This window comes from Nyctereutes procyonoides, unplaced genomic scaffold (genome assembly GCF_905146905.1).
Source record: "Nyctereutes procyonoides isolate TBG_1078 unplaced genomic scaffold, NYPRO_anot_genome, whole genome shotgun sequence".
NCBI lineage: Eukaryota > Metazoa > Chordata > Mammalia > Carnivora > Canidae > Nyctereutes > Nyctereutes procyonoides.
Window position 1 is genome coordinate 663,725 of NW_026575025.1, and position 25,684 is coordinate 689,408.

The 25,684-nt window shown below is 41.3% G+C and overlaps 3 protein-coding genes across 3 annotated transcripts; all 3 read right to left on the minus strand.

The window, feature by feature from the left end:
* Nucleotides 1-1,226: 1,226 nt before the first annotated feature.
* On the minus strand, nt 1,227-2,156 carry LOC129503033 (olfactory receptor 4X1). The gene has a single exon (XM_055314907.1). The coding sequence runs from the start codon at nt 2,154-2,156 to the stop codon at nt 1,227-1,229; it is 930 nt and encodes a 309-aa protein (XP_055170882.1).
* A 10,820-nt stretch (nt 2,157-12,976) lies between these two features.
* On the minus strand, nt 12,977-13,906 carry LOC129503041 (olfactory receptor 4X2-like). Its single transcript, XM_055314924.1, has one exon. It carries the CDS (start codon nt 13,904-13,906, stop codon nt 12,977-12,979), a length of 930 nt encoding a protein of 309 aa, XP_055170899.1.
* Nucleotides 13,907-22,121: 8,215 nt separating this feature from the next.
* On the minus strand, nt 22,122-23,051 carry LOC129503158 (olfactory receptor 4B1-like). Its single transcript, XM_055315130.1, has one exon. The coding sequence runs from the start codon at nt 23,049-23,051 to the stop codon at nt 22,122-22,124; it is 930 nt and encodes a 309-aa protein (XP_055171105.1).
* Nucleotides 23,052-25,684: the final 2,633 nt, after the last annotated feature.

Here is a 25,684-nt window from a genome sequence, read left to right on the forward strand (position 1 = left end):
TTACCGTGACCTTGAGTGTAGGACTCAAAAAAGATGACTAAAACATCATACGACAAACAGGGAAGATTCAAGGGCAGTTAAACCATTCCTCAACAGGCAGACCCTCTATGAAGACTGGGAAGGAGTGGGGGGCTCATGGATGAAGAGTGACAAGGTAATACGGTGGTATAGGAGAGCTGAGTAGAGGGGTGGATTGTGGGAATGGCCGAGAAGCACAAGGAGTCAGGAGGCTGAAGACTGAGAAAACTGATGGGCCAAACAGCCAAAGGCACAAGGAGGAAAAACAAGAGATAAGGAAGGACAGGCATATGTGAACAGAAGAGATTATTAGACACCAAAATTTAATAATCTGCAGAAAATAAAACTCAGGCCTACAAGTAGGTATTGTGGTCTACTGCTTTCAAGTCACTTAAAATCTCCCAATGTTCCATTTGATTCTTTGAAAACGTGACTCTAATGCTAATGTGAACTGATCTGAATCTGCTGGCAAGAGTCAGAATGCCTTCTGCTCTGTGGACAGAAATCTTCTAGGTCAACTGGTCAGCTCAGAACCCACTAGGCAAATTTTTGGTATATCAAGTTAATAGAATTTCCAAGCATTTTGGTGACTTCTACTTCTCTCCTTCCCTTCTTCCTCCCCAAATTCAAAGTTTCAGGCACTTCCAAACCAAACAACTGATCCCCAAGGCAACCTTCCTCTTCCACCAACCTCTTCATTTTTCCCAGAAAGACCCTAGTTTTTTGTTGTTGTTGTTGTTGTTGTTGTTGTTGTTGTTGTTTTTTAATTTATGATAGTCACACACACAGAGAGAGAGAGAGAGGCAGAGACACAGGCAGAGGGATAAGCAGGCTCCATGCACTGGGAGCCCGACGTGGAATTCGATCCCGGGTCTCCAGGATCGCGCCCTGGGCCAAAGGCAGGCGCCAAACCACTACACCACCCAGGGATCCCCGAAAGACCCTAGTTTTCGGGAAGAGTTCATTTTCTCAAAACAAGCCAAGCTGCCTCAAGGTCACTGTCAAATGTGGAAATGCAGCATCAGAAGACCCCTAGACCTCATTCGAGAGGCTCCCTCAATCCTATCCAATCTCACAAAGGTGAGGAAACTGAAATTTAAAGGTAAAAGGCCCAATGCCAGCCTGTCAATTAAAGGTAGACACAGAGTGAGATGTCACTGCCCCAACTTCCCATCCCTCACTCCTCCTATTTCTCCTAATTAAATCATCTATTTCTCTCCCCAGATCACTGTCCTCCCCATCAGTCTTCTCATGGCATTTTTCATGTCAGCATTCCTGAAGGAGTAAATGATGGGGTTTAAGAGAGGTGTGACCACTGTGTAAAACACAGCAACTATCTTGTCTGCAGGGAGGGTGACACAGGGCCTCATGTAGACAAAGGAACAGGGTATGAAGAACAGACTCACAACTGCAATGTGAGAGGCACAGGTGGACAGAGCCTTGCGCCGACCTTCTGAGGTCTGTGTCCTCAGGGAGTACAGGATGACCACGTAGGAAGCAAGCAGCCCCATGAAGCTGACCACTGAAATGGAGCCACCATTGGCGATGATCAGCACACCAATTAGGAAGGTGTCTGAGCAGGCCAGCTTCAATACAGGATGGACATCACAGAAGTAGTGGTCAAGGACCTTGAGGCCACAGAAGGGCAGCTGGAAAATGAGGAATGTCTGCCCAAAAGAATGCAGCAAGCCCCCACTCCATGCTGCACCCACCAGGAGGCCACACACACGCCGGTTCATGATGACGGTGTAGCGCAGGGGCTTGCAGATGGCCACATAGCGGTCATAGGCCATCACTGTCAGGAGAAAGATCTCAGTACCACCAAAGAAATGGAGGAAAAATATCTGTGTGATGCAGCCCTTGAGGGAAATGGTTTGCCTTTCAATAAAAGAGTCAAGGATGAGCTTGGGGGCTGTGACAGAGCAGTAACAGATCTCCACAAAGGACAGGAAGCTGAGGAAGAAATACATGGGGGAGGTGAGCCCTTTGCTGGCCATCACCGTCACCACAATAAGGCCGTTACCCAGCACAATGGCTATGTACATGAGGAGAAACAGCACAGAAACAGTCTTCTGCACCTCCCTGTTGGGGGAAAACCCCAAGAGAATGATTTCAGTCACATTGCTTGGAGTCGCCATGTTCTAAAGCACAGGAGCTGAATGGACTGGAACCAAGAACTTGAAGAGCTCTCCTTCAATAAGTAGACACATCCCTCTAGGCCATGGAAGACAATTGTCATCCTTTCCCTCTTGAGCCCCTCTCCGCCTTGGGCTTCTCCAAAACATGTTCTCCTTGAAACAAGTGGACAAAACAATAATCATCAAATGTCTGGTTTCATTCCTAAAATAGGATTGAGTTTGTAATAATGTAGTAAGTGTGTTCTCTAATGCAGGCACCTGCAGTAGATAATGAATACTCACAAAGAAATGACAGGATATTTTCAACATAAGAACATTGAGCCTCAGAGATCCAGTTACTATGTCAGGGCCTCACAGCTCATACCTGAACTGTGCTCTGAATCCTTCAAGACTCAGATGCTTCCATCGTACCTTAAGCTCCTGAAATGGGCCTGGTTGTATAATTTAGATTTCAGATCAGTCTTGTCTTACACCTTCATGCAGAACGAATGTCTTATAGTGAGTGCTAGACCTTCTCAGTCTCATTCATCTTGCAACCTATAAACCAACCAGGCTCCCTAGCAGATATTTTTAAAAAGCGGGAATGGCAAAGGACAGTTATCAATTCTGACCACTGTCCATAAAGGAAGGGAGAGATGGAAAAGGGAGATGTGAGTCACTTGCTGATTGCCTCCGTGTCTAAACAACATCTGATTAGACAGACCTGGCCAATGTCTAAGGAACAATTCAAAAATCACATAAGTCCCCCTTCCTAACAGCCTACTGTTCCCCAGATGTCCCAGCATGCTAACTGGGGGCCTCAGAGCACAGAAGGTCTAAGAAGAGAAAGAGGCTGAGGTGGGTGCAGGATGGCCTCCTGAAGCAAAGACAGGCTAGAGAGACCCCAACAGACACTGCAGAGTCCTCTGAACACTGAAGAGGGTGACCAGGCACAGAGGATCCACAATCACAGCCTCCCCAGAGTGAGATAAGCCTTGCCAACAAACACAGAGGACCCCACAGTGGATATTCCCACACTTGACGGCCAGCTTGCAATATGGGCCAGCCCTCCACGGGGGAGAACAGCCGTGGCACTGTGACCTGGTGACAAGAACCCTGAGTTTGGAGTCAGAGGACCTGAACCTGCCTACCAGCTGTGTGACACTGAACAAATCCAAAAATCCCTGCAAGCCTGTCATTTTCATCAGGCAAACAAAAATCATGTCTTTCCATGGTGCTGTGTTGAGAACTGAATGACCTACAAGTTTCTAAGCAAATTATAACTGTGTAAGAGTAAAATTGATAAGAGTATCAGAACTGAGGATGCTTTAACTCTGCTAGACACTGTTAGTACAGTGTGTGCTGGGGACAAAGTAGAGGCTCCTGCTTCCCTAGGCAGTCCTGACACCCACCTTTGTTTGTGTGGTCTTGCAGCATTCTGGGTTCTGAGTTAAGCACCTTACAACAGGCCTACAAACAGAGGGCTCCATAATGAAACAGGACTGAATATGCTCAGCAACATGCTAAACCCACCACAAAACAGGAAATACTGCATGAGTCCATTTATATGAGGTCCCTAGGGTGGTAAGTTCACAGATGCAGAAGGAAGAACAGTGGTTGCCAGGGGCTGGAGCCACGGATGTGGAGTTAATGGATGCAGAGCTTCAGTTCCGGCCAATGAAAGTTCTCGAGATCGAAGGTGGCCATTGGTGCACCTGAATACCATGGAACTGCCCCTTAAAAATGGTTTAGGTAGTAAATTTGTATGTTCTGCTGTTTCACCACTATTCATTAATTAATCAGATTCAAATGATTCACATTCCTCCATCTCCATACCCACCTCCAAGCACAATGGTTGAAACTTGACAGCTTTGTTTCCCACCCACGTTAGCTTCTGTCTTCTGCCTATTAGGGAGCCTGGTGAGTTTGAGAGGATTTGGAATAACTGAGTTTGAGAAACTCTGACACTTACTGTAGAAAACCCACTCCACATTATGGGATAAGGCAAGACAGATATGACACCGTTGTTAGGCAATCACCGTAAGTCACTCTCCAGGAGTAAGAGGGATGGTGGAAGCATTTACATTTTGGAAAACACATACCTCATTTCAAACATCGCAGCTGTGTGGCCTTGGGCAAGTGACTCAACCACTCTGAGCCTGTTTCTTTATCTACAAACTCACATAAGACTATTCTCTCACAGTTGGGCCTTCCCTGACCTCCCCACAGTCTCTTCCATATCCCACCTGACCCACCCTCCATTGGCCAATATTTCACCCTCAGATGTTTATGCACAGAGCAGGAATCATAGATAGGCATGATTCACCCCGGTGGCAAACATGGCTCTATTACTAGGCAAATAATCCCTGTGAAATTAGATTTGAAGGTACATGCTGTGTGTTTCTATCATTGCTTTTGATTTCAAGTATCAGAGAGCTCCTCACAGATGATTGGTAAGGACATCCTTAGATTTCAGTATATCAAAAAAAAAAAATAGCTGTGCTTTTCTTTCCAAAGTTATTGAAGGTAACAGAGCAAGATGCATATATAGTATAACCATCAAACTTTGCTCTTAAATGTTAAAATTTTTAAATCTTTACAATGGATGAAAAGGAAATTAACATTTTCAAAACTCTGAGTAAACGTGGAAAATATGGGGCAACTGGGTGGCTCAGGCAACTGGGTGGCTCAGCAGTTGAGCATCTGCCTCTGGTTCAGGTTGTGATCCCAGGGTCCTAGGATCGAGTCCCACATCAGGCTCCCCACAGGGAGCCTGCTTCTCCTCTGCCTATGTCTCTGCCTCTCTCTCTCTGTGTCTCTTATGAATGAATCAAATCTTTAAAAAAAAAAAAGGAAATGGAAAACATTTGAGAGGTAATTTCACAAAGAGATCATCAGAGTGGTAAACCACCAACAGTGCCGTGACATGTCACCTTGGTGACATTAATTCTGACTCTTTAACTGGCAGGTCTAAGGACGAGACTAAAATGCAAGTATGTGTTCTTCTCAAGCAGCAAGTAACTGCACACTTCCAGGTTTTGTGGTGAAGAAAACCTAAACAGGGATGCACTTAGAGAAGTCTAAACACAGTGGCCCAAATAAACAACCTCTGTGAACATTTTTCAAATCTTCACAACAAATCTGCCCTACCTTATGATTTCTCACTACACCTTTCCTGACGTGGAACTCCTCATTCTGTGGATTCTGACAAATAATACTGCTCTGACCCGCCTTTTCCAGTATCCTCTTCTTGCACTTTTCCTCCAGTGATGTCTCTCAACAGAGGAGTCGCGCAGGGCTTCTCCTGCTAGTTCCCTCACAGCGCCATCACAAGCTGCTAGAATTGGAAAGAAGCTCATGAATTCCCCCTCCCACAGAAGGGGGAATCTGGGCCCACAACCACATGGCTGGTCAGACAGAGGCTGGACTAGACCAGGCTCCAGGGCTTCAGGCCCAACACCTGCTTCACTCTTCTCTCCTCCACCGGCTCCTCCCCTGCTGCCCACGCACAGCTGGCTTCCAGAACAGGAGTGGGGGTCACAGAGACAGGAGATTCTTGTTTGTAGCACAGGCAAAGCAGAGCTGAAGAGCAAGATCTCAAAATATATACCAGCAAGAAAATGAACAATAATGTGGGCTGGCTCAGTTCTCCACTATCCTAATGTTATAGGTGTCATTTCCATGCAGATAGCCTGAGCCTCTCCCAGGTCAGGAGAGGGTGTTTCTGGAGTCGGCCAAACTGGGCTGCCAGGGCAAGAAGCCTGTGCATGCCAGACATGCCTTGGTGACTTGAGATCTTGGCTCCAGCACTTTGCCATCAAGGGTTGTATTGTTCTCTAGCAGTTTCACATGCCCCTGTCACATCTCTCCAACTTGATAGTGTAAGCTTCAAAAATTTTTGAAGTGTCTCTTATCATCGTTGTCACATCTTCCTCAGAGCTGGGAACTCAGATGTTAATATGAGTTTTTTATTTGATACCTGAATCCTCCATCTGCTACTATTTCAAAAACAAGGTATCACTGTGAGTGTCTTGTAAACAGCACAGAGGCTAAAGGAAATGTAGGGATATATAGTATAAAAAATAATAATAGTAAGGTCTCTTTTTGAAAATAATTCCAAAACATGCCTCCATAGAGATTAAGTGAATGAACCCACCTTGAATATTGTTTGTTGCCTTGATTCTTAATTTTATCTTCTGAATCTTTTGTAGTCAGAAGACTGACTCACTTCCATAAGTCACTCCAGGAAAATGTATTTGCTTCACTAACAACCTCTACAGATAAACTGATCAGAGAAATAAAAGGTCTATGTTAGGGTACCTGGGTGGCTCAGTTGGTTAATTGCCTTCAGCTCAGGTCATGATCTCAGGGTCCTGAGATCAAGTCCCACATTGGGCTTCCCTACTCAGTGGGGAATCATCTTCTCCCTCCCCATTCTTGTGCTCTCTGTCTCTCTCTGTCTCTCTCTCTCTCAAATAAATAAAATCTTTAAAAAAATAATTTAAAAAAGGAGTATGTTAGTGTTCATTGATCTAAAACTTGGAAATCTTGATTCAGGAGGTCCTCAGCAAAATGTATGCTTCTGTATAGCTTAATCTCCATCCAGGCTCAAATGAGACTAATGCCTACATTTCTACAAGAGAAGGCCAGATGTTAGAATATCTTAGGCCCCTTCAATTTTTCAAAAGAATTTCTCAAAAATGCATGAGTCAGTAGTTAATTAAAAACTAGCTTTGCAAATGGCTCTGCACTGGCCATGTTACTAGCAGCTCTGGTGAGAATCACCAAGACAACTGCTCTCAGCCAAGCTACAGAGTTACTGTCTGGCCCTGTGATTTAAGTAGGCAGGAAAGACTTCAACAGGATAATGTCTAAGGTCTGCCCCATCAGCTGAAAGAGTAAGTAAATCTAAGAAAGTCTCCCCATACACGGATGTGTGTGGAAACCAGAGTAACACCAGAAATGTGCCAATATGTGTGTGAAATACTCTGCCTGAGAGTCTGCCCACCCCTGGTAAGGGCTCAGTGAATGAACTGCCTCAGAATCTGTTCCACACATAAAGGTGCCGTTAGATTCTGGTCTTCTCCTGTGGACTCACCAGGTGCCATCAATGCCACCACCTCCATGTGCCTCCAGCACTTCATAACTTTCTCACTAAGAAAGTCACAGGGGAATGGAACAGGGCCAGTCTACTCTAACATCCAGCAGAATGAGGTTTAAGGAAAATATTTGCTGGACTGTGAAACTGAGAGCATTTAAGGTATAAGAGATGTAGACTTCGATCAGAGAATTAAATTCCCTGAACTTTTTAGCATCTCCTGTCTGGGGAGTTTCTGAGAAGAGCAAAAGTCAACTTCCCAATTGCTTCCTTCAGAGGTTAAGGAACATAGCTCTAATTAATCCAATTATGAGGTTGGTACTTCTACTTGTCCCGCGTGATTAACCCCCTCTTATCCTGGCTCCTAGAGGTTTCCCTCTGCATTCTCAAGCAAGTGACAGAGAGGAGCTCAGTATCACATCCCTCTGTCCCTACCACATGCTTCCTTAAGAGGTTCCTGGTGTTCTATTCTGATTTCACCCCTCATTAGACCAATGATGCCAGTGAGTTCCAGGGAGACTTGAACCCAGTGGACCTGGACCACTTCACACACATACTCCAACACATCACCTGATCACCAAACCAGCTCTGCAAGAAATATTAATGGAGACCCTGTAAAAGAAAGAGGAAGCCCAAAGAAATAATCCACAAAAACAGGGACTGAATAGGTATTACGATGACACTAACTTCATATCTTTCGATAGTTACTCTGAATGTGAATGGGCTAAATGATCCCATCAAAGGACGCAGGGTTTCGGATTCAATAAAAAAGCAAGACCCATCTATTTGCTGTCACCTGACCAGAGATTGTTAGACCTGGAAAAGTCTTCCAGATCACCTTGTCCATATTATTCACCGTAAATGTGGGAAAATAGCCAGAAAGGAAAAAGTATTGTGCAGAGATACCTCATGTACTGGTTGCGTGGCTAACCAGACCCTTCCTGACTCTTTCAGCTGCTCATTCTTAAAGTTCTAAGTGTTTTCCCACAAATTGTCAGCACGTGGTTTTCATGTGCAAGGGTTTCAGGAAGACTAGAGCTCCCAAATTGTTAGGCACAATCTCCTAGGAACAATACATCACACTTGTGTTGGGCAGAACGGTGTCTTTCAACCTTTCTAACATCTCACAGATAGTCAAAGTACCACTATTCCCATTCAACAGATTGGAACAGAACAATACATCACACTTGTGTTGGGCAGAACGGTGTCTTTCAACCTTTCTAACATCTCACAGATAGTCAAAGTACCACTATTCCCATTCAACAGATTGGAACAGAACAATACATCACACTTGTGTTGGGCAGAACGGTGTCTTTCAACCTTTCTAACATCTCACAGATAGTCAAAGTACCACTATTCCCATTCAACAGATTCAGTAACCGAGACTCAGAAAGATTAGGAGGATGGTTTAAACCTATACAACTAATAAACCGTCCACCTGGGTTAGATGTCTAGGTGTAACATTTCCTGCCCAAATAGGTGCCCCATTAGGAAACAAAGAGACCAGTGGGAAACCAAAGTAGAAAATGCCCCCCCCCATTTTCTTCTGCTCTGTGTAGTAATGCTGCTTCATCAAAGTTCTATATCTTGGGGCAAATTGTGAATCTATGGTATATATTTGATCTCTTCCTCCTAACCATCTGAAACACTGTAAAAAAAATCAAACAGTTTTTTTAAAATTTTATTCATTTATTCATGAGAGACACCGAGAGAGGCAGAAACACAGACAGAGGGAGAAGCAGGCTCCACGCAGGGAGCCCGACGTGGGCCTTGATCCCAGGTCTCCAGGACCAGGACCAGGCCCTGGGCTGAAGGCAGCACTAAACTGCTGAGCCACCCAGGCTGCCCCATTTTTTAAAGTTCCAGAAATTATCACTACTTTAAGAAACCTATGTTAATTCATTCTGCATATACATCAATAACTTCCTAATTTATTAGTTTCATACTAAATGACATTGGCTATGGTAGTAGGCTCAGCCTTTCTCCACTTCTCACTAAGAAAACTCTGCAGGAGAAACTAATGTTGAAAATTCTCAGTATCATTAACAGCTGGGAAGGACTTCTAAGAGTAACAAAGGCTGGACAAATGGCACGGAGAAACACAAATAGTGATCCATACATGCATTTCTGCTGGCCTGAAGGATGTAGAGAGAAAGAACACTTCTCTGCCTTATATCACACTTCCCTGCCACACAGCCACACATGCTTATGCACATGTACACACACACACACACAAACACACACACACTATTTGCTTAGAAAGGTAATAAAAATAACTAACATTTGGATTATTTTAATTTTTACAGCTTTATTGAAGTATGGTTGACAAGTAAAAAATTGTAGGTATTCAAGGCATATAACATGATGGTCTGATATATTTATATATTGTGAAATGATTACCACAGTCAAGCTAACCAAATAGAAACTCAGCAGCCATGAACTACAGTGAATGAAAAGAAAATAATTCAACAGAGAACATTGGCATCAGAAATGATGAATCAGAAGAAAGAATCTAGGAGTAGAAGACAAGACTTTTGAATTTATCCAAAGGAGAACACAGAAAAAAAAATGAAAAAAAAAAGGTGTAGAAAGCTTGTGAGACTGTTGGTGGGAATGTGAACTGGTGCAGCCACTCTAGAAAACTGTGTGGAGGTTCCTCAAAGAGATAAAAATAGAACTACCCTATGACCCAGCAATTGCACTGCTGGGGATTTACCCCCAAGATACAGATGCAATGAAACACCAGGACACCTGCACCCTGATGTTTATAGCAGCAATGTCCACAATAGCCAAACTGTGGAAGGAGCCTCGGTGTCCATCGAAAGATGAATGGATAAAGAAGATGTGGTCTATGTATACAATGGAATATTACTCAGCCATTAGAAACGACAAATACCCACCATTTGCTTCGATGTGGATGGAAGTGGAGGGTATTATGCTGAGTGAAATAAGTCAATCAGAGAAGGACAAACATTATATGGTCTCATTCATTTGGGGAATATAAAAAATAGTGAAAGGGAATAAAGGGGAAAGGAGAAAAAATGAGTGGGAAATATCAGAAAGGGAGACAGAACATGAAAGACTCCTAACTCTGGGAAATGAACTAGGGGTGGTGGAAGGGGAGGTGGGCGGGGGGTGGGGGTTACTGGGTGACGGGCACTGAGGTGGGCACTTGACGGGATGAGCACTGGGTGTTATTCTATATGTTGGCAAATTGAACACCAATAAAAAATAAGTTTATTTTTAAAAAAATAAAGCTTGTGAGAACAATAGGATATCATTAAAAGAAACAGTCTAGAACTACCGCAGTCCCAGAAGGAGAAGAGAGGGAAAGGGGGAAGAAAGCTTATTTAAAGAAATAATGGCTGCATATTTCCCAAATCTAGGGAGATATTTGGACATCAAGTTCATGAAGCTAATAGGTCACCCAAAATTTCAATACAAAATGATCTTCTCGAAAACTATTATAATGCAACTGTTTAAGAGAAAAGACAGAATTTTAAAAGCAGCAAGAGGAAAAAAAAATCCTCTCACCCAAGAAACCTCCAAGGCTATCACTGGCTTTCTCAGCAGAGCCCTTCCAAGCTAGGAGAGTAAAATGGTATACTCAAAGTGATAAAGGGAAAAAAACTGCCAACCAAAAATACTTTATCCAGAAGTCATCCTTTGAAATGAAGGTAAAATACAGACCTTCCCAAACAGACAAAAGCTGGTAGAGTTCATCACCACTAGACTGGACTTAGAAGAAATTCTAAAAGGAGTTCTTCAAGCTGAAATGAGAGCATGCTAATTAGTAACATGAAAACATGAAAATGTACAACACACCGGTAATGATAAGGATATGGTCAAATTCTGAATACTCTAATACTGCAATATGGTGGTGTGTTAACCACATAACTGTAGTACATGGTTAAACGATAAGCCCACAGCTAATCTCATACTCAATGGTGAAAAGCTAAAAGCTTTTCCTCTAAGATCAGGAAAAAGAAAAGGATGCTCATTCTCACCACTCCTAGTTAACATAGTCCTAGCCAGAGCACATAGGCAAGAAAAAGAAATAACAGGCATCAGAATTCAAAAGAAAGAAGTAAATTGTCCCTGTTTGCAGATTACATGATCTTATACATAGAAACCCCTAAAGACTCCATTAAAAAAAACTGTAAGAACTAATCAACAAATTAATTAAGAACATGAAATCAACGTACAGAAGTCAGCTGTGTGACAATACATTAAGAATGGTCTTAAAAAGAAATAAATTCCATTCATAATAGCATAAAAACAATAAGGTACTCAGGAATAAATCTAACCAAGGAAGTGAAAAATCTGTACACTGAAAACTATAAGACTTTAGAAAGAAACTGGAGAAGACTCAAATAAATGGAAAAATATTCCATATTCATGGACAAAAAGAATTAATATTGCAAAATGTCCCCACTACACAAAGCCATCCATAGATTCAAGAATATCTCCGTTAAATTTTCAGTGGCATTTTTCACAGAAATAGAAAAAAAATCCTAAATCTCATATGGAACCACAAGAGACTACAAATGACTAAAGCATCCTGAGAAAGAACAAATAAGAACATGTCACACCTCCTAATTTTAAACCATATTACAAAGGGGCACCTGGGTGGCTCAGTCACTAAGCACCTGCTTTGGCTCAGGTCATGATCTCAGGGATCGAGCCTGGTATTGGGATCCCTGCTCACAGGGAGTCTGTTTCTCCCTCTCCCTTTACCACTTATTCATTCTCTCTCTCTCTCTCTCTCTCTCTCTCTCTCTCTCTCTCTCTCTCCCTTTCTCTCTCAAACAAATAAAATCTTAATAATAAAATAAACTATATTACAAAAATATAGTTATCAAAACAATATGGTACTAGCATAAAAACAGACACATAGACCAGTAGAACAGAATAGAGAACCCAGAAATAAATTTTTGCATACACAATCAACTAATATTTGATAATAGTGCCAAGAATACACAATGGAGAAAGGATAGTTTGTTCAGTAAACAGTGATGGGACAACTGGATAATCACATGCAGGAGAACAAAACTGGACCCCCATCTTACACTATTGACAAAAATTAACTCAAAATAGATTAAAGACTTAAATGTAAGACCTGAAACCAAAAAACTCCTGGAAGAAAACATAGGAGAAAGGTCTTTGACATTGGTCTTGGCAACAAATTTTTTTTGAAATGACACCAAAAGCACAAGCAACAAAAGCAAAAATAAACAAGTGGGATTACACCAAATTAAGAAACTTCTTTCTGCACAGGAGCACCTGGGTTTCAGTGTACTAATATAGAAAAATGTCCAAGATATATTGTTAAATAAATACAGCAAGTTTCAGGTCCACTTATATAATATCTTATTGTTCGTGTAAAAGGTAAAATAAGAAATAAGAATACATATTATACATGAATTTGCTTAAAGAAAATCTTTGTCTCTCTCTCTCTCTCAAATATATAAACAAATATTTAAAAAATACTTCCACAGTGTTATTTATAGCAATAAAAAATTAGAAACAATCTCGACATCTAACAGAAAATGACTAATCAAGTTTCAGTACATTCATAAGAGGAATTATCTTACAAGTTATTAGAATACACTTTTTGAAGATGAGACAGTTAGAATTACTCCAGAAACAACAAGCCCTATGAACTTTCCTTCATCTCATTCTGCTCCTTCAATTTGGACTCAGCATCACTCTAAACCCAAGGATCAATACCAAGACTCAGCTTCTATTTCTCTTCTAGCTTCATTGTCCTGATCCACAGCTTCTTCATGGCCTTCTTCACTTCAGCATTTCTTAGGGAGTAAATGACAGGGTTGAGGAGTGGGGTGATCACTGTGTAGAACACAGCCACTGTCTTGTCTACAGACAAGGTGGTAGAAGGCCTCAGATAGATGAAGATACATGGCCCAAAGAATAAGGTAACCACAGTGATATGGGACCCACAGGTGGAGAGGGCCTTGCTCCGCCCCTCAGAGCTTCGAGTCCTCAAATGGAGCAAAATGACCATGTAGGAGGCTAAGATGATCCCAAAGCTGATCACAGACAAGGTCCCCCCATTGGCAACAATCAGCACACCAATGAGGAAGGTGTCAGAACAGGCAAGTTTGAGCACAGGAAGCAGGTCGCAGAAATAGTGGTCAATCACATTGGGACCGCAGAAGGGCAAGCGGAAGATCAGAAGGATTTGGGCAAAGGAATGTACAAAGCCTCCCACCCATGCCATTCCCACCAGGACAGCGCATACCTGCCGGTTCATCATAATGGTGTAGTTAAGGGGCCTACAGATGGCCACATAGCGGTCATAGGCCATCACAGTGAGCAGGAGGATCTCAGTGCCACCGAAGAAGTGCATGAAAAAAAGCTGTGTCATGCAGCCCCACAAAGAAATTGCTTTCCTTTCAGCCAGCAAATCCGAGATGAGCTTGGGGGCTGTTGTAGAGGAGTAGCAGATCTCCACAAAGGATAGGTAGCTGAGGAAGAAGTACATGGGGGAACCAAGCCTTCTGCTGGTCATGACAATGAGCACAATGAGGAGATTCCCCAGTGCAACTGCTATGTACAAAAGCAGAAACAGCACAAAGAAAACTTTCTGTACATCCTGATTGGAAGAAAGTCCCAGAAAAACGAATTCAGTCACATTGTGTGTGTTACCCATGAAGGCGCCTCAGGTGGCAGTAAGTTGGGTGGGACAATCTGAAATGATACAAAAGATTTATTCATCAAGTGCGTGAATTATATAATAATCCCTCTCAAATTTGAAAAGCTTGTGAGCTGGATATTGAAAGATGAGTAGAAGTTAGTTTGTTTGGTGTAGAAAAGGGGAAGATCACTCCAAAAATGAAGAAGAGCATATTAACCCATGAAAATCCACCCATGTGTGGCTGGAGTGAAGGGCAGAAGAGCAAAGATGAAACTAGAAACATAGTCTAGTACCAGTTCCAGAAGGACTGTTAGGCATTTGGGGGGTTATCCTGCAGACAATGGGAACTCACCAGGAATGCTAGTTAACTGGAAAGCAAAATCATTTTGTATGTAAAGATTGGACTGGTGGCAGTAGACCCATGGAGGGGGCACCTATTAGGAGAAAAATGCCCCCTCAGGGATCCCTGGGTGGCGCAGCGGTTTGGCGCCTGCCTTTGGCCCAGGGCGCGATCCTGGAGACCCGGGATCGAATCCCACGTCAGGCTCCCGGTGCATGGAGCCTGCTTCTCCCTCTGCCTATGTCTCTGCCTCTCTCTCTCTCTCTCTCTCTGTGACTATCATAAATAAATTTAAAAAATGCCCCCTCAGATGATGGTGGCAGCAAGGATAGTGTTGCTGTCTCCATGTTAGAGGTCTCCCTATGACGTCTGAATGCTTTTAGCTATCTTTTGCCTTCAGCTTCTCTCCCTCCCACTTCCTTTTGTTTCCTGTCCATCCTTGGTTTGCAGAACATGATTCTTACCTCTCCATTTACTCTTCAGACTCTTGAGAAAAGATGTCCCTTGACACTCAGCATTCGTTCTTATTTTTGCTTCTCCTAATTCCCTCCTTCTAAGCTTGGTCACTTGGTGATTTCATCCCATTCCAAGGGTCCAGTTCAATCCATACACAATTCTTCTCTTTACTGATATCTCCTATCATATGCCCCCCAGTGGCAAGAGAAGCACAAACACCCTCTGTCCCAACTGTCCACTTATGCTGACACAACCTTCTCCACATCTAGCCTTCCAACACCTTGGGTCATCACCAAGACTATGCACTGACTGGTTTGCACTCTGTCCTCATCCATTCTGGACCAAGGTGACTGAGGTCTGTGTGTATCAATACAGCTCCTCCTACAGTGAGGTTCATGACATTCATTCATGCCACAAAGCTTTCTTGCTCTAGCATCTGGGGCAGGCTCAGCTGATGAAGGACCACTATGAGCCAGAAGGGAATCATAGATAGAGTTTATGCCTTCAGAGACAAAGATGGCAGCAGAGACTAGAGAGACCAAACTCTCAGCTCAGCTGGGGAATTTTACCAACAGGCCATTCATCAGAGAAAGCACTGCTAGGAGTCCAGACTCCTGGGTTTACATTAGGTTTCTTCAGGTGGTATCTATATGATATCTAAAAAGTTCTTTAGCCTCTCAGAGATTCAATGTCCAAACTGTAGCTTGGAGATACTCCTGCCTTACAGGTAGATCCCACTCCCAGCCCATCCCAGAACTTAAGTTCCCATCCTCTGTACTGACTTAAATTCTTCTCAGATAGGAAATCGATCTTCTAAATCCATAAGCCCTTACAGTCAGCGGCCCTCTTCTCACAGAACATTTTCAAACCATAGCACTTTTCACACTAAACTATAATTGTTTTGTGACCATCTGCCCACTAAATTGTTAATTTCCTGGAGGCAGAGATTATAGCTTGCTCATCACTCCATCCCCAGTGCTAACTGAAGCACTGCCAAGAAATAGCATTCAGTGTATGTAGATAGAATCAATGGGAGGGGATTGCTTGGCTGGCTCAGTCAGCAGAGCATGCAACTCTTAATCTTGGGGTTATGAGTTCTAGCCTCATGTTGGGGATAGAAATTACTAAAAAAGAAACAAAACAGAATTAACAATGAGTATTGAGGGTTTAGACTTTTTAACACAGTATTTGGTACACTGTAGGTAGTCAGTAGATATTGAAAAAACAAAGATCCTCCAGAACTATAGCTTCTCTATCTCTGAATCCCAGCACCTAACACTGTGCTTGTCTCAGGTAAAGACCAGACCTATGTGAGAGCACTTTGTAAAATGCCTTGTGTTTCATGGCAACATTCCCCTTGCTTTCAAAGTGGAATTGACTCTTAACTATAGGAAACAAACTGGAGGGAGGTGGGTGGGGGAATGAGGTAATTGGGTGATGGGCATTAAGGAGGACATGGAATGTGATGAGCCCCGGGTATTATACACAACTGACAAATTATTTGAACTATATACATCTGAAACTCATGAGGTACTATATGTTGGATAATTGAATTTAAATAAAAAACCATTTTTAGGGGCACCTGGGTGGCTCAGCATCTGCCTTTACCTCAGATCATGATCCCAGGGTCTTGGGATTGAGCCCTGCATTGGGTTCGCTGCTCAGTGGGGAGCCTACTTTTCCCTCTCCCTCTGCCTGCCACTCCCCATACTTAAGCTCTGTGTGTGTGTGTGTGTGTGTGTGTGTGTGTCAAATAAATAAATAAAATATTTTTTAAAAAAATTTTAGTGAGATTATAATCATGACATGCAAAGAAGCACATGCTTGCAAAACAAAACTCACCCTAGTGTTTCTGTGGCTCTGCTATTCTCACCACAGTTCCTTCTTTTGTATTGAACACAGAGATTTAAGTAACAGCTAAGTAGTCAGCTCTTGCAGGTTCCTCAGTTAGCCAATTAGAAAATATGAAGACTCTGCTACCAAACAGAGCCTATATCTTACAGAGGTTTCCAGATGGAGGATCTGCTCATCCTGGAGCCTAAGACTCGAAAATGCTGAGACTAAGCCATTGAGCCTCAATTACCATCTGATTTAAAACAAGAGTAAAGTAGACTTGCCTCCAGGTATTCCTGAATTCTGGCAGTTCAGCCTTGAGTTCACACTGCTTGAGAGATACCAAGGGGGAGGTCATCATGATCAAGTGAGAGAAGATTGCTCCCAGAGAGCCATCCATATACTTTACCCTTCCTAATTAGGCAGACAACCTCATGGGAAGGAGGACCTGGATAATAAAATCTTATTTTTATTATCCAGGTCCTCCTATAACTTATGTTACCTACAAGGAAATGAAGAAAAAAATTCATCTAATGTTCACAGGGTACTTACCCTGAATGGGGCTCTAATAAGAAATAATTACGTGAACGCTCCAAATATTGAAGAGAACATGTACTTATTCTCTAACAGGTCATCATGAAGTTGAGTTACTGTGAAAGTCTATCAGCCAAAATATATTCTATATTGAAATGCTCAGTTTAAAAATCTAAGGGAGATAAATTTCTTAATGTGGGTCTATGAATATTTATTATAAGAAACACATCTGTTAAAAATGTTTGTGGTATAAGACTATTTGTTCACCTAAATTACATTTGTTATAAAAGGTTGGTTTTATTTCCTCACCTGGTAAAGATTAGCCCACTGGCTATGGGTTAATCCTTCCCCTCTCCCCTTCTAATCAAACTCTACCATTATAAAGGATGTACAGGTTCATTCAGAATTAGTATTATATCTATCAATGGCTCAACTGGTTTATGTTTTTTTAATGGGAATGTCAAAGAATGTTTATAGCAGCTTTTATTCATAACAACCAAAAACTGAAATCAAACCAAATGTCCACCAACAGAAGAATACATTTCCTTCTGTTGTGGTACAATGTATAAATGGACTACTATTCACCAAACAAAAAGAACAAACTATTGTAACCCACAACACAGTGAATATTTAAAAACATTATGTTGAGTGAAAGAAGTCAGACACAATAGAGTACATGCTTTATGATTCCATTTTATGAGTTTATGAAGGTGTTAAATTCCATGATGATAGAAATTAGATCAGTAGTTGCTTATGGGGAGTGAAGATTGCCTGAAAGAGATCACGAGAGAAGATTCTGGGGTATGGGAAATATTCTACATATTGGTTGGGACTTAGGTTATACAGTTATATAAATTTGTCAAAACTCATTGAGTTGTACACTTAAGAGCTGAGCATTTCAGTGAATATAAGTTATGTCTCAATTTAAAGAAGAAAACAGCTGGGATGAGGAACCACAAAGGAGGGAAAGTCTGATCCTGGTGTCAGAATACTTGACTTTGTGCTCAAGTTTTATGCCTGATTTATTCAGGAGCAGAGATGGCTGGTGTTTCCCAACATTTGTTTTCTCCTTCTTCCTTCTATAGTTTTAAGAACTCTGAGTTTTTATCTGGGCACATACCCACCTAGAATAAAAATTACATTACCCAGCCTCCCATGCAACTTTAAGAAAGGGAACATGTGCTTATATTGCCCCTTTCTCTTCCCTGATGCCAGGAATGCTGCCATTATGCCTTCCTCTGCAGCACCATCTTGGACCATAAGATAGATGGCAATGAAAGCTATAACGGATGGAGAAACAAGAGAGAACATTTCCATCCTGAACTATCTACTTCTTGACTTCTATCTTGTTTTAGATTCCATCCCTTGTAGACAAATCCTAATCTAAATGATGTTTCAAACTCCAAATTGCACATTGGGAATGACTCAGATTTCATGGACCTCACAGGATTGCTATGAGACTCCAATGAAATTGAAATAATCGATGTGAAAGGGCTATGAAATATACATAAGATGTTATACAAATACAACAATCACTCTACTCATAACCCTAAATATAGCTTTGGGGCATTTTCATGCATTTGAAAAGTTGTTATATTTTCATTGCAAGGTAATAGATTAACATCACTTCTATAATGCAACTAAAAGTAATTCATAAGAAAGAGCTCTTCTAGCTCCCAATTAGCTCACATCTAGCTCAAGCCTTTCCCAAAGGATAAAGATAGAAAATGTTGTCCCATTTTAATATCTTTTATCAATTCAGTAGTTACTGAGTGCCTCTGACACTCATCACACTAGGTACTAAAGCAGAGTACTTCTCCTTGAATCTTTCCACCAAATAGAAGTTTGCCAATAACTGAATTACCAACAGTAAATTCAGAGAATTAACCAATTCAAAGATTTAGTTAGGTATTAGGCAAGTGACCGATTCACTGAACTACTAATTTATCAAAGACAACTTCCATTTCTGATCTACTCTACTGCTTTTACTATTCAGTAAGAAGCCTTAGAAAATCTAAGTTGTAAAACACACAGAAAATCAACATTCGGTGAATCTAGATCTACAAATCCATAAAGCATGAGAGAGAAATTGAGATATACCAAACTGGCAAAAAGATTCAGACCCTATTTCCAAACTCTTCATCTCAAGTAAAACCTTCAAGACAGCAGGGAAGGATATGTCAATGCCCATGCTCAACAAAATAAAGAATGTGAAGTAAGCATGACTTTTCTGCTCTTCTTTGATATATGTATTTGCCATTCACCTCTAATGAGTTTGTGCTGAGACCAAATAACCACAAGTCCTCAATAGTGTGCAACAATAAGTATTTATTCTCACATTAGTGCAGTGTGTCTGCAGGTTAGCTGGGGCAGCTCTGCCTCTGGCTGCAATTGGGTGAGTCAGGTGAAGTTCTTCTCCATGAGTGTCACTCTGCAGCCCAGGCTGCGGAGCAGCTCTTCCCCAGCATCTCATAATGGTGACAAGGACACAAGAGGAAAACAATACATGAGGTCCCTTAAGATTTAGGCTCTGACACAGACACACTGTCATTTCCATAACATTCTATTAGCCAGAACAAGTCATATGGCTGAGGCCAAAGTCAAGGGATAGAGAAGTATATTCCATGTGTAGTGGAAAGAACTTCAAAGTCACATTGAGAAGGGCCTAGACCCAAGGAGTAAACCACTGGGGGGTGGATAATTCAACCTGAAACAGGAAGGCTTGGCTAACACATGGGAAAACATGCCCAGACACAATTCCCCATCTGCTCCCTCTACCTACGTCCCTTTCTCAAGAAGGTAAATCTAAAAATGAAGCGATACAGCAAAGTCATTTGACTAGACTAAAAATTCAATTGGAAGAGAGAAACCAACATACATAAAATGCTTGATACTTATGATATCCAAAAAGCTGAAATTCAAAACATACAAAAATTCTCCCCAAAGATATTGCTCATTGCAGGCTTCAGCATAAGTGCAATGAATTTTACAAAGGCCTAATAGAAATATGTTTCTGAAAAATCAAAACTTCGGTGTTAGCAAATTGCTGCTTGGGGAATTAGAAAATTGCTAATTAGCAAATTTACTAAAAATTGGCAGATTTGCTACTCGGTGACTTTATTTGCAGTGAATTGGCCCAGAACTCTGGGTGCAGGGATGTATATATGTAAATAAGACCTTCTCCCCACTTTCAGGAATTGCAGGATGGTTTGGTTCCTATTCACAACCCTCAAGCACTCATATCCCAGGGCCTCATTCCCTTATTCTCTAGAGGGAAATGAGTAGATGCACTTATGGGAAAACTGGGACATTATGGAAAAGGTTTATTACACTTGGGCCAAGTGTCCATGCCAAGGAAACCAGATTACAGAGAGTGATCAGTCACCTGCCTGAGGTTGAGCTGGATTTCAGTCACTCTGGCACCAATTCAAATCCTTGCCACTATGTCCAGGTGCACCACCTTCCAAGATATCCCATCTACCAACACTCCCCATGGCAGACATTTCTTCCTAATGACAACCCTGACCTTGCTTAAGCAGCCCAGGAGAACAGTAGTGACTAATCTAAACTGACAACATAATCCCATTTCTCTTTACCACTATTCACTATCCCGGCCTCCTTTGCAGCTACACATGGACATGCAGTAAGAAATAAGAAAATTTTCTGTTCTAGTCAATAAGAAAAAAATAATAATTGTTCTGAGAAGTCTCTAGGAAATATTTCCTAAGTAAAAAAGAGTTCCTCCTTCCCCTCACGTGAGCATAGAATACCTAGACATGCTGTAGCCATCATGCAGCCATGAGGGGGAGCCAAGAGAACTGAAGATGCACAAGGGGCACCTGGGTAGCTCAGTGGCTGAGTGACTGCTTTTAGCTCAGGTCCTGATCCTGGGGTCCTGGGATCAAGTCCTGCATTAAGCTCCCCGCAGGGTGCCTGCTTCTGCCTATGTCTCTGCCTCTCTGTGTCTCTCATGAATAAATAAATAAAATCTTAAAAAAAAAAGAACTGAAGATGCACAAACGAGGTGCTCTGGTATCACAGAATTAAAACAACCCTAGGACCAACCACTGGTCTTCAAACTTTTTGTTGAGTCAACAATAAATGTCATCTGACTTAAGCCGGAGGTTGCCAAACTGCTTCTGAAAACAGTGACATAGTAAATATCTTAGGCTTTGTAGACTGTACAGTCTCCATCAACCATGCCACTATACCACAAAAGCTATCATAGAGAAAAAGTAAAATAATTGGCATGACTGTAGTCCAATAACCTATTTATGGACACTAAAATTTTACATTGACATAACTATCATGTATCAACAAATATTATTCTACTTTGATTTTTTAAGTATAAAAATCATGTTAGTTTGTAGGTCATACAAAAATAGGCAATGAGCTAGATATGGCTTAAGCAATACCTCAGTGCCCAGATAGCAACTGTCTAGAAAGAAAAAGGTCTTCTAAAATCATCCAAACTAATGGTTAATAATAGTTCCATTGTGTTTCACAGCCAAGAGATGTTTCCATTCTAATAATATCCAATGCCTATGAAATAAAGATCCTACTGTGGAATTTCAGGCATTAGAATCAAGTTAATAGGATAGGGGTACCAAATAAAGTATTAAAGCCTTCCTGGGACTCCCATAAGACCACACAACATTGGAAGAAAAGGACAAAGCAAACATAAACTTCCATCTCCATATGCCACAGACTTTCTACACAGCATGGCACACTAACACCAGGAGGTAAAGTGGATAAACCCAAGGTTGCACAGGTAGAAGGTGATAGGGCAGGAATTCCAATCTAGGTGGTCCTTCCCTGAAGGCTGTGCATTTTGCACTCTGGGAAACTGAAGAAGAGAAGATGCAGCTCTTCTCCAAAACATTCTCCAAAATACAGACATCAATGAATCCATGCAGCTATAATTAGTACAATGGAATACAGGGGCTCATCTAAATACAAAAGCAAAATACAAACAAGTTATATTGTCCTCAATTCCTCACAGTTGATTAAAATCAGAATGCATATTTGGCCACCCTATACATGATAATTTCTTGTATGTTTTCATTTTTATCCCATCGCAGAGTTTACTTTCTTCCCCCACAGCTTCCTCATGGCATTTTTCACCTCTGCATTTCTGAGTGTGTAGATGATGGGGTTCAGCATGGGAGTGACAACTGTGTAGAACACAGCCACCAGTTTGTCCTCAGTAAAGGTGGACGGAGGTCGCATGTAGAGAAAGATGGCAGGTCCAAAGAACAAAAGGACCACCATGATATGAGAGGCACAGGTGGAGAGGGCTTTGCGCCTCCCCTCTGCAGAATGGTTCCTCAAGTTGAACAGGATGACAATATAGGAGGACACTAGGAGGAGGAAGGAAAAGATAGAAAATAACCCACTGTTGGCCAACACAATAACCCCCTCCACAGAAGTGTCAGTGCAGGCAAGCTTGAATAAGGGATGGAGATCACAGAAGTAGTGGTCAATCACATTGGGACCACAGAAAGACAACTGGAGTGTAATAATAATCTGAACCATGGAGTGAAAAAAGCCACCAATCCAGGAACCAGCCACCAGAAGGCGACACACAGACCGGCTCATGATGGTTGTGTAGTGAAGGGGTTTGCAGATGGCCACATAGCGGTCATAGGCCATTACCGTAAGCAGGAAGATCTCAGTGACTCCAAAGAAGTGGAAGAAGAATATCTGAGCTACACAGCCCTCCAGGGAAATGGTTTTAATCTTGGCAAGTAAGTCTGTGATGAATTTAGGGACAACAGTAGAGGAGTACGTGATCTCCACCAGGGACAGGTAGCTGAGGAAGAAGTACATGGGGGAATGCAGACTCTTACTGACATTGACTGTCAGGACAATGAGGCCATTGCCCACCACTGTGGCCAGGTACACGAGAAGAAATATCACAAAACACACTCTCTGAACCTCTGGATCCTGGAAAAGACCAATGATAATTAACTCAGTCACGTTATTTGTATTCGCCATGGGATCCAATCGGGTATTCTGGACACGAGGTCCTGAGAGATCTGCAATAAAACATACATTGTTGTAACCAATTCATCTCATTTATAACAAATTAGACAATGTAACCCGCATTATGATATATTAATCACCAATTCATTCATTTAGCCCATATATACTTATTCAGCATTAACTATTAGCAATCTAACAATTTGTATATTAGAAAATTAAGGCTCAGGGAGATGGTTATTTACCCAGGATCACACAGAGAGTGATGAATTCTGGGTCTCAGAACCAGGCTTTCTAACTTCAGCAAGGATTCTTTCTAATTTACCAGATGATTTGAATTTGAAGAGCCATTCAGGTTCATAGCCTACTCTTTTACCCTCTTCATTGCATTTCTCTTCTATTGGGGAATCCTCATGACATAGTTGTGCTCCTAAATTCCTCATTTCCTTCTTCTCTGCCTTGGGAGACATCTTCTCACTGATAATATTTCCCTTTCCAAAAGGTCCTGAGCATAGTTCTGTTCACTCAGTTATACCAGTCTTCAACTCAGGTCAGATTCTCCACCATTTCACAGGCATCAATAACCATGTTTGAACGACAGGTGTTCTAATCCTCTGGAGAGAATCCAGCTTACTAGTTTGTCTCCATTTCACTACTACTTTCCTATCTTTTGCCCCACTAACCAAAGTGAAAGATCCTGAACTCAGAGAGCTCGTCCTCCTAGAGCATCATTATGGCTGGCCAGCCTGGCACTTTGGATCCAGGTTGGTAGTCAGCAGCCAAGTAGATCATAACAAAAGTTATCCCCTGAACAGATCATTACTGAGCACTTCTTAGTCTACATCTATACACCCTTCTTCCCTTCAGACTATCCATAAGGGTGCACAGACTATCCACAAGACACAACATTCATGCTAACAATCTCCTAGGACACAAAACAATATTTTCTAGATTAAAGTGACATCTTCAGAATTTTTTTACCACATTTGAGCCATGAGAAATAAGGAAGAAATAATATGAACATCTTGACTCTGCTATAAAATTTATCTTCATTGCATTTCCCTTTATCTTTGAAATTTTCAAGAAATGCTCTTTTATGAAAGTAAAAATATATCTGAACAGCAAGAAACTCAGTCAACAGAAAAAACAAAGGTCATAGACAGATGGAAAGAAAGCAGTGGCATAGACAGATGGAAAGAAAGCGGTGTGTGTCAGAAATCATCAGTAAGGATACGTGCTGAAGTGCAAAATTTCCTAAGAGAAAAGATACAGGAGTTCTCCTCAAAAAAAAAAAAAAAGTAACTATATAAGATGAATATGCTAATTAGCTTAACTATAGTAATCATTTCATTATGGTTATTGGAACATCAAATTGTAAATATTAAATAGGTCTGATTTTTATCAAAGAAAAAATGTTTAACATTAAATTGAGTCATTGACCTGAAAAACATTGGAAAACTAGTATTTAAGAGCAATAGTAGAAAAAAGACCATGGTATTTCAGAGATGCAGAGAGTATCCTTGATCTTTGACTTTCTTTTTTTTTTTTTTTACTTAAATTCAATTTGCCAAAGATGTAGTTTTCAACAATTCATCAGCTGCATATAGCACCCAGTGCTCATTATATCATGTGCCCTCCTTCATGTCCATCATCCAGTTAACCTACCCACCACCACCCCCTTCAGCAACCCTGTTTGTTTCCCAGAATTAAGAGTCTCTCATGGTTTGTCTTCCTCTCTGATTTTTTTCCCAGTTTCCCCTTCTTCCCTTATGGTCCATTGTACCATTTCTTATATTCCACATATCAATGAAACCCATAGGATTGTCTTTCTCCAATTGACTTATTTCACTTAGATTCTTGACTTTCAATCTCTGATTCAGTCCCTTCTATACTTGGATACCACAGAACGTCCTTTATTCCTCAAATAAATTCTCCTCTTTGCTTAAACTAGTTTGATGGTTTTCTGTTTCTTGGAAACAAAACCTCCTAAGATTTGAACCTAGGGAAAAATAAATAAAATTGAAAACCATAGCAATAGTAAGAAAGTTCAAAATACAATTACTAGTTAGAAAACACAACTGAAAAATATTCCCTTCACAATAGCCATGTAATTTTGCAGAGAAAACCATAAAACTACTAAGGGAACACCAAAAAATTCATATATAAAAGAAAAACTGTATCCACCAAAAGTAATTTTTATAAACTCATGTTTAAACAATAAAAATCCACATAAAGATCTTGACTCTCCCTAAATTTATCTACAAACTTATGCAACTTCAATCAAATCCAAAAGAATTTTTCTTTGTAATTTATATAATTACTGTAAAGCTCATCTGTATGGGGAAAAAGGGTAGGGAGAGATCAGCTATGCACCAAAACAAAAAGAAACTGCCCCTCCAAGAGCTAGGTTCCAGGAATAGAAGCACAGCAAAGAAATTACACTGGTACCCATTCTAAGCACAAGCAGTATTGTGTAAGTTCATCAGTGCAAGGCTCTGGCCAATAGGAGCAATGCTGTGGGCACCAAGCACCCAGAATCATTAGGAATATCTAACACCACCTCAGCACATCTTGGAACATCAAGTGAATGAATGACTAGAAGACAAGATTGTGAGACTCCTAGAGAATCACCTTTCACCACATCCTCA

What these genes read in the sequence shown, in the direction of transcription:
- LOC129503033 (XM_055314907.1), bottom strand. Translation starts at nt 2,156, where the DNA reads ATGGCGACTCCAAGCAATGTGACTGAAATCATTCTCTTGGGGTTTTCC.
- LOC129503158 (XM_055315130.1), bottom strand. Translation starts at nt 23,051, where the DNA reads ATGGCGAATACAAATAACGTGACTGAGTTAATTATCATTGGTCTTTTC.
- LOC129503041 (XM_055314924.1), bottom strand. Translation starts at nt 13,906, where the DNA reads ATGGGTAACACACACAATGTGACTGAATTCGTTTTTCTGGGACTTTCT.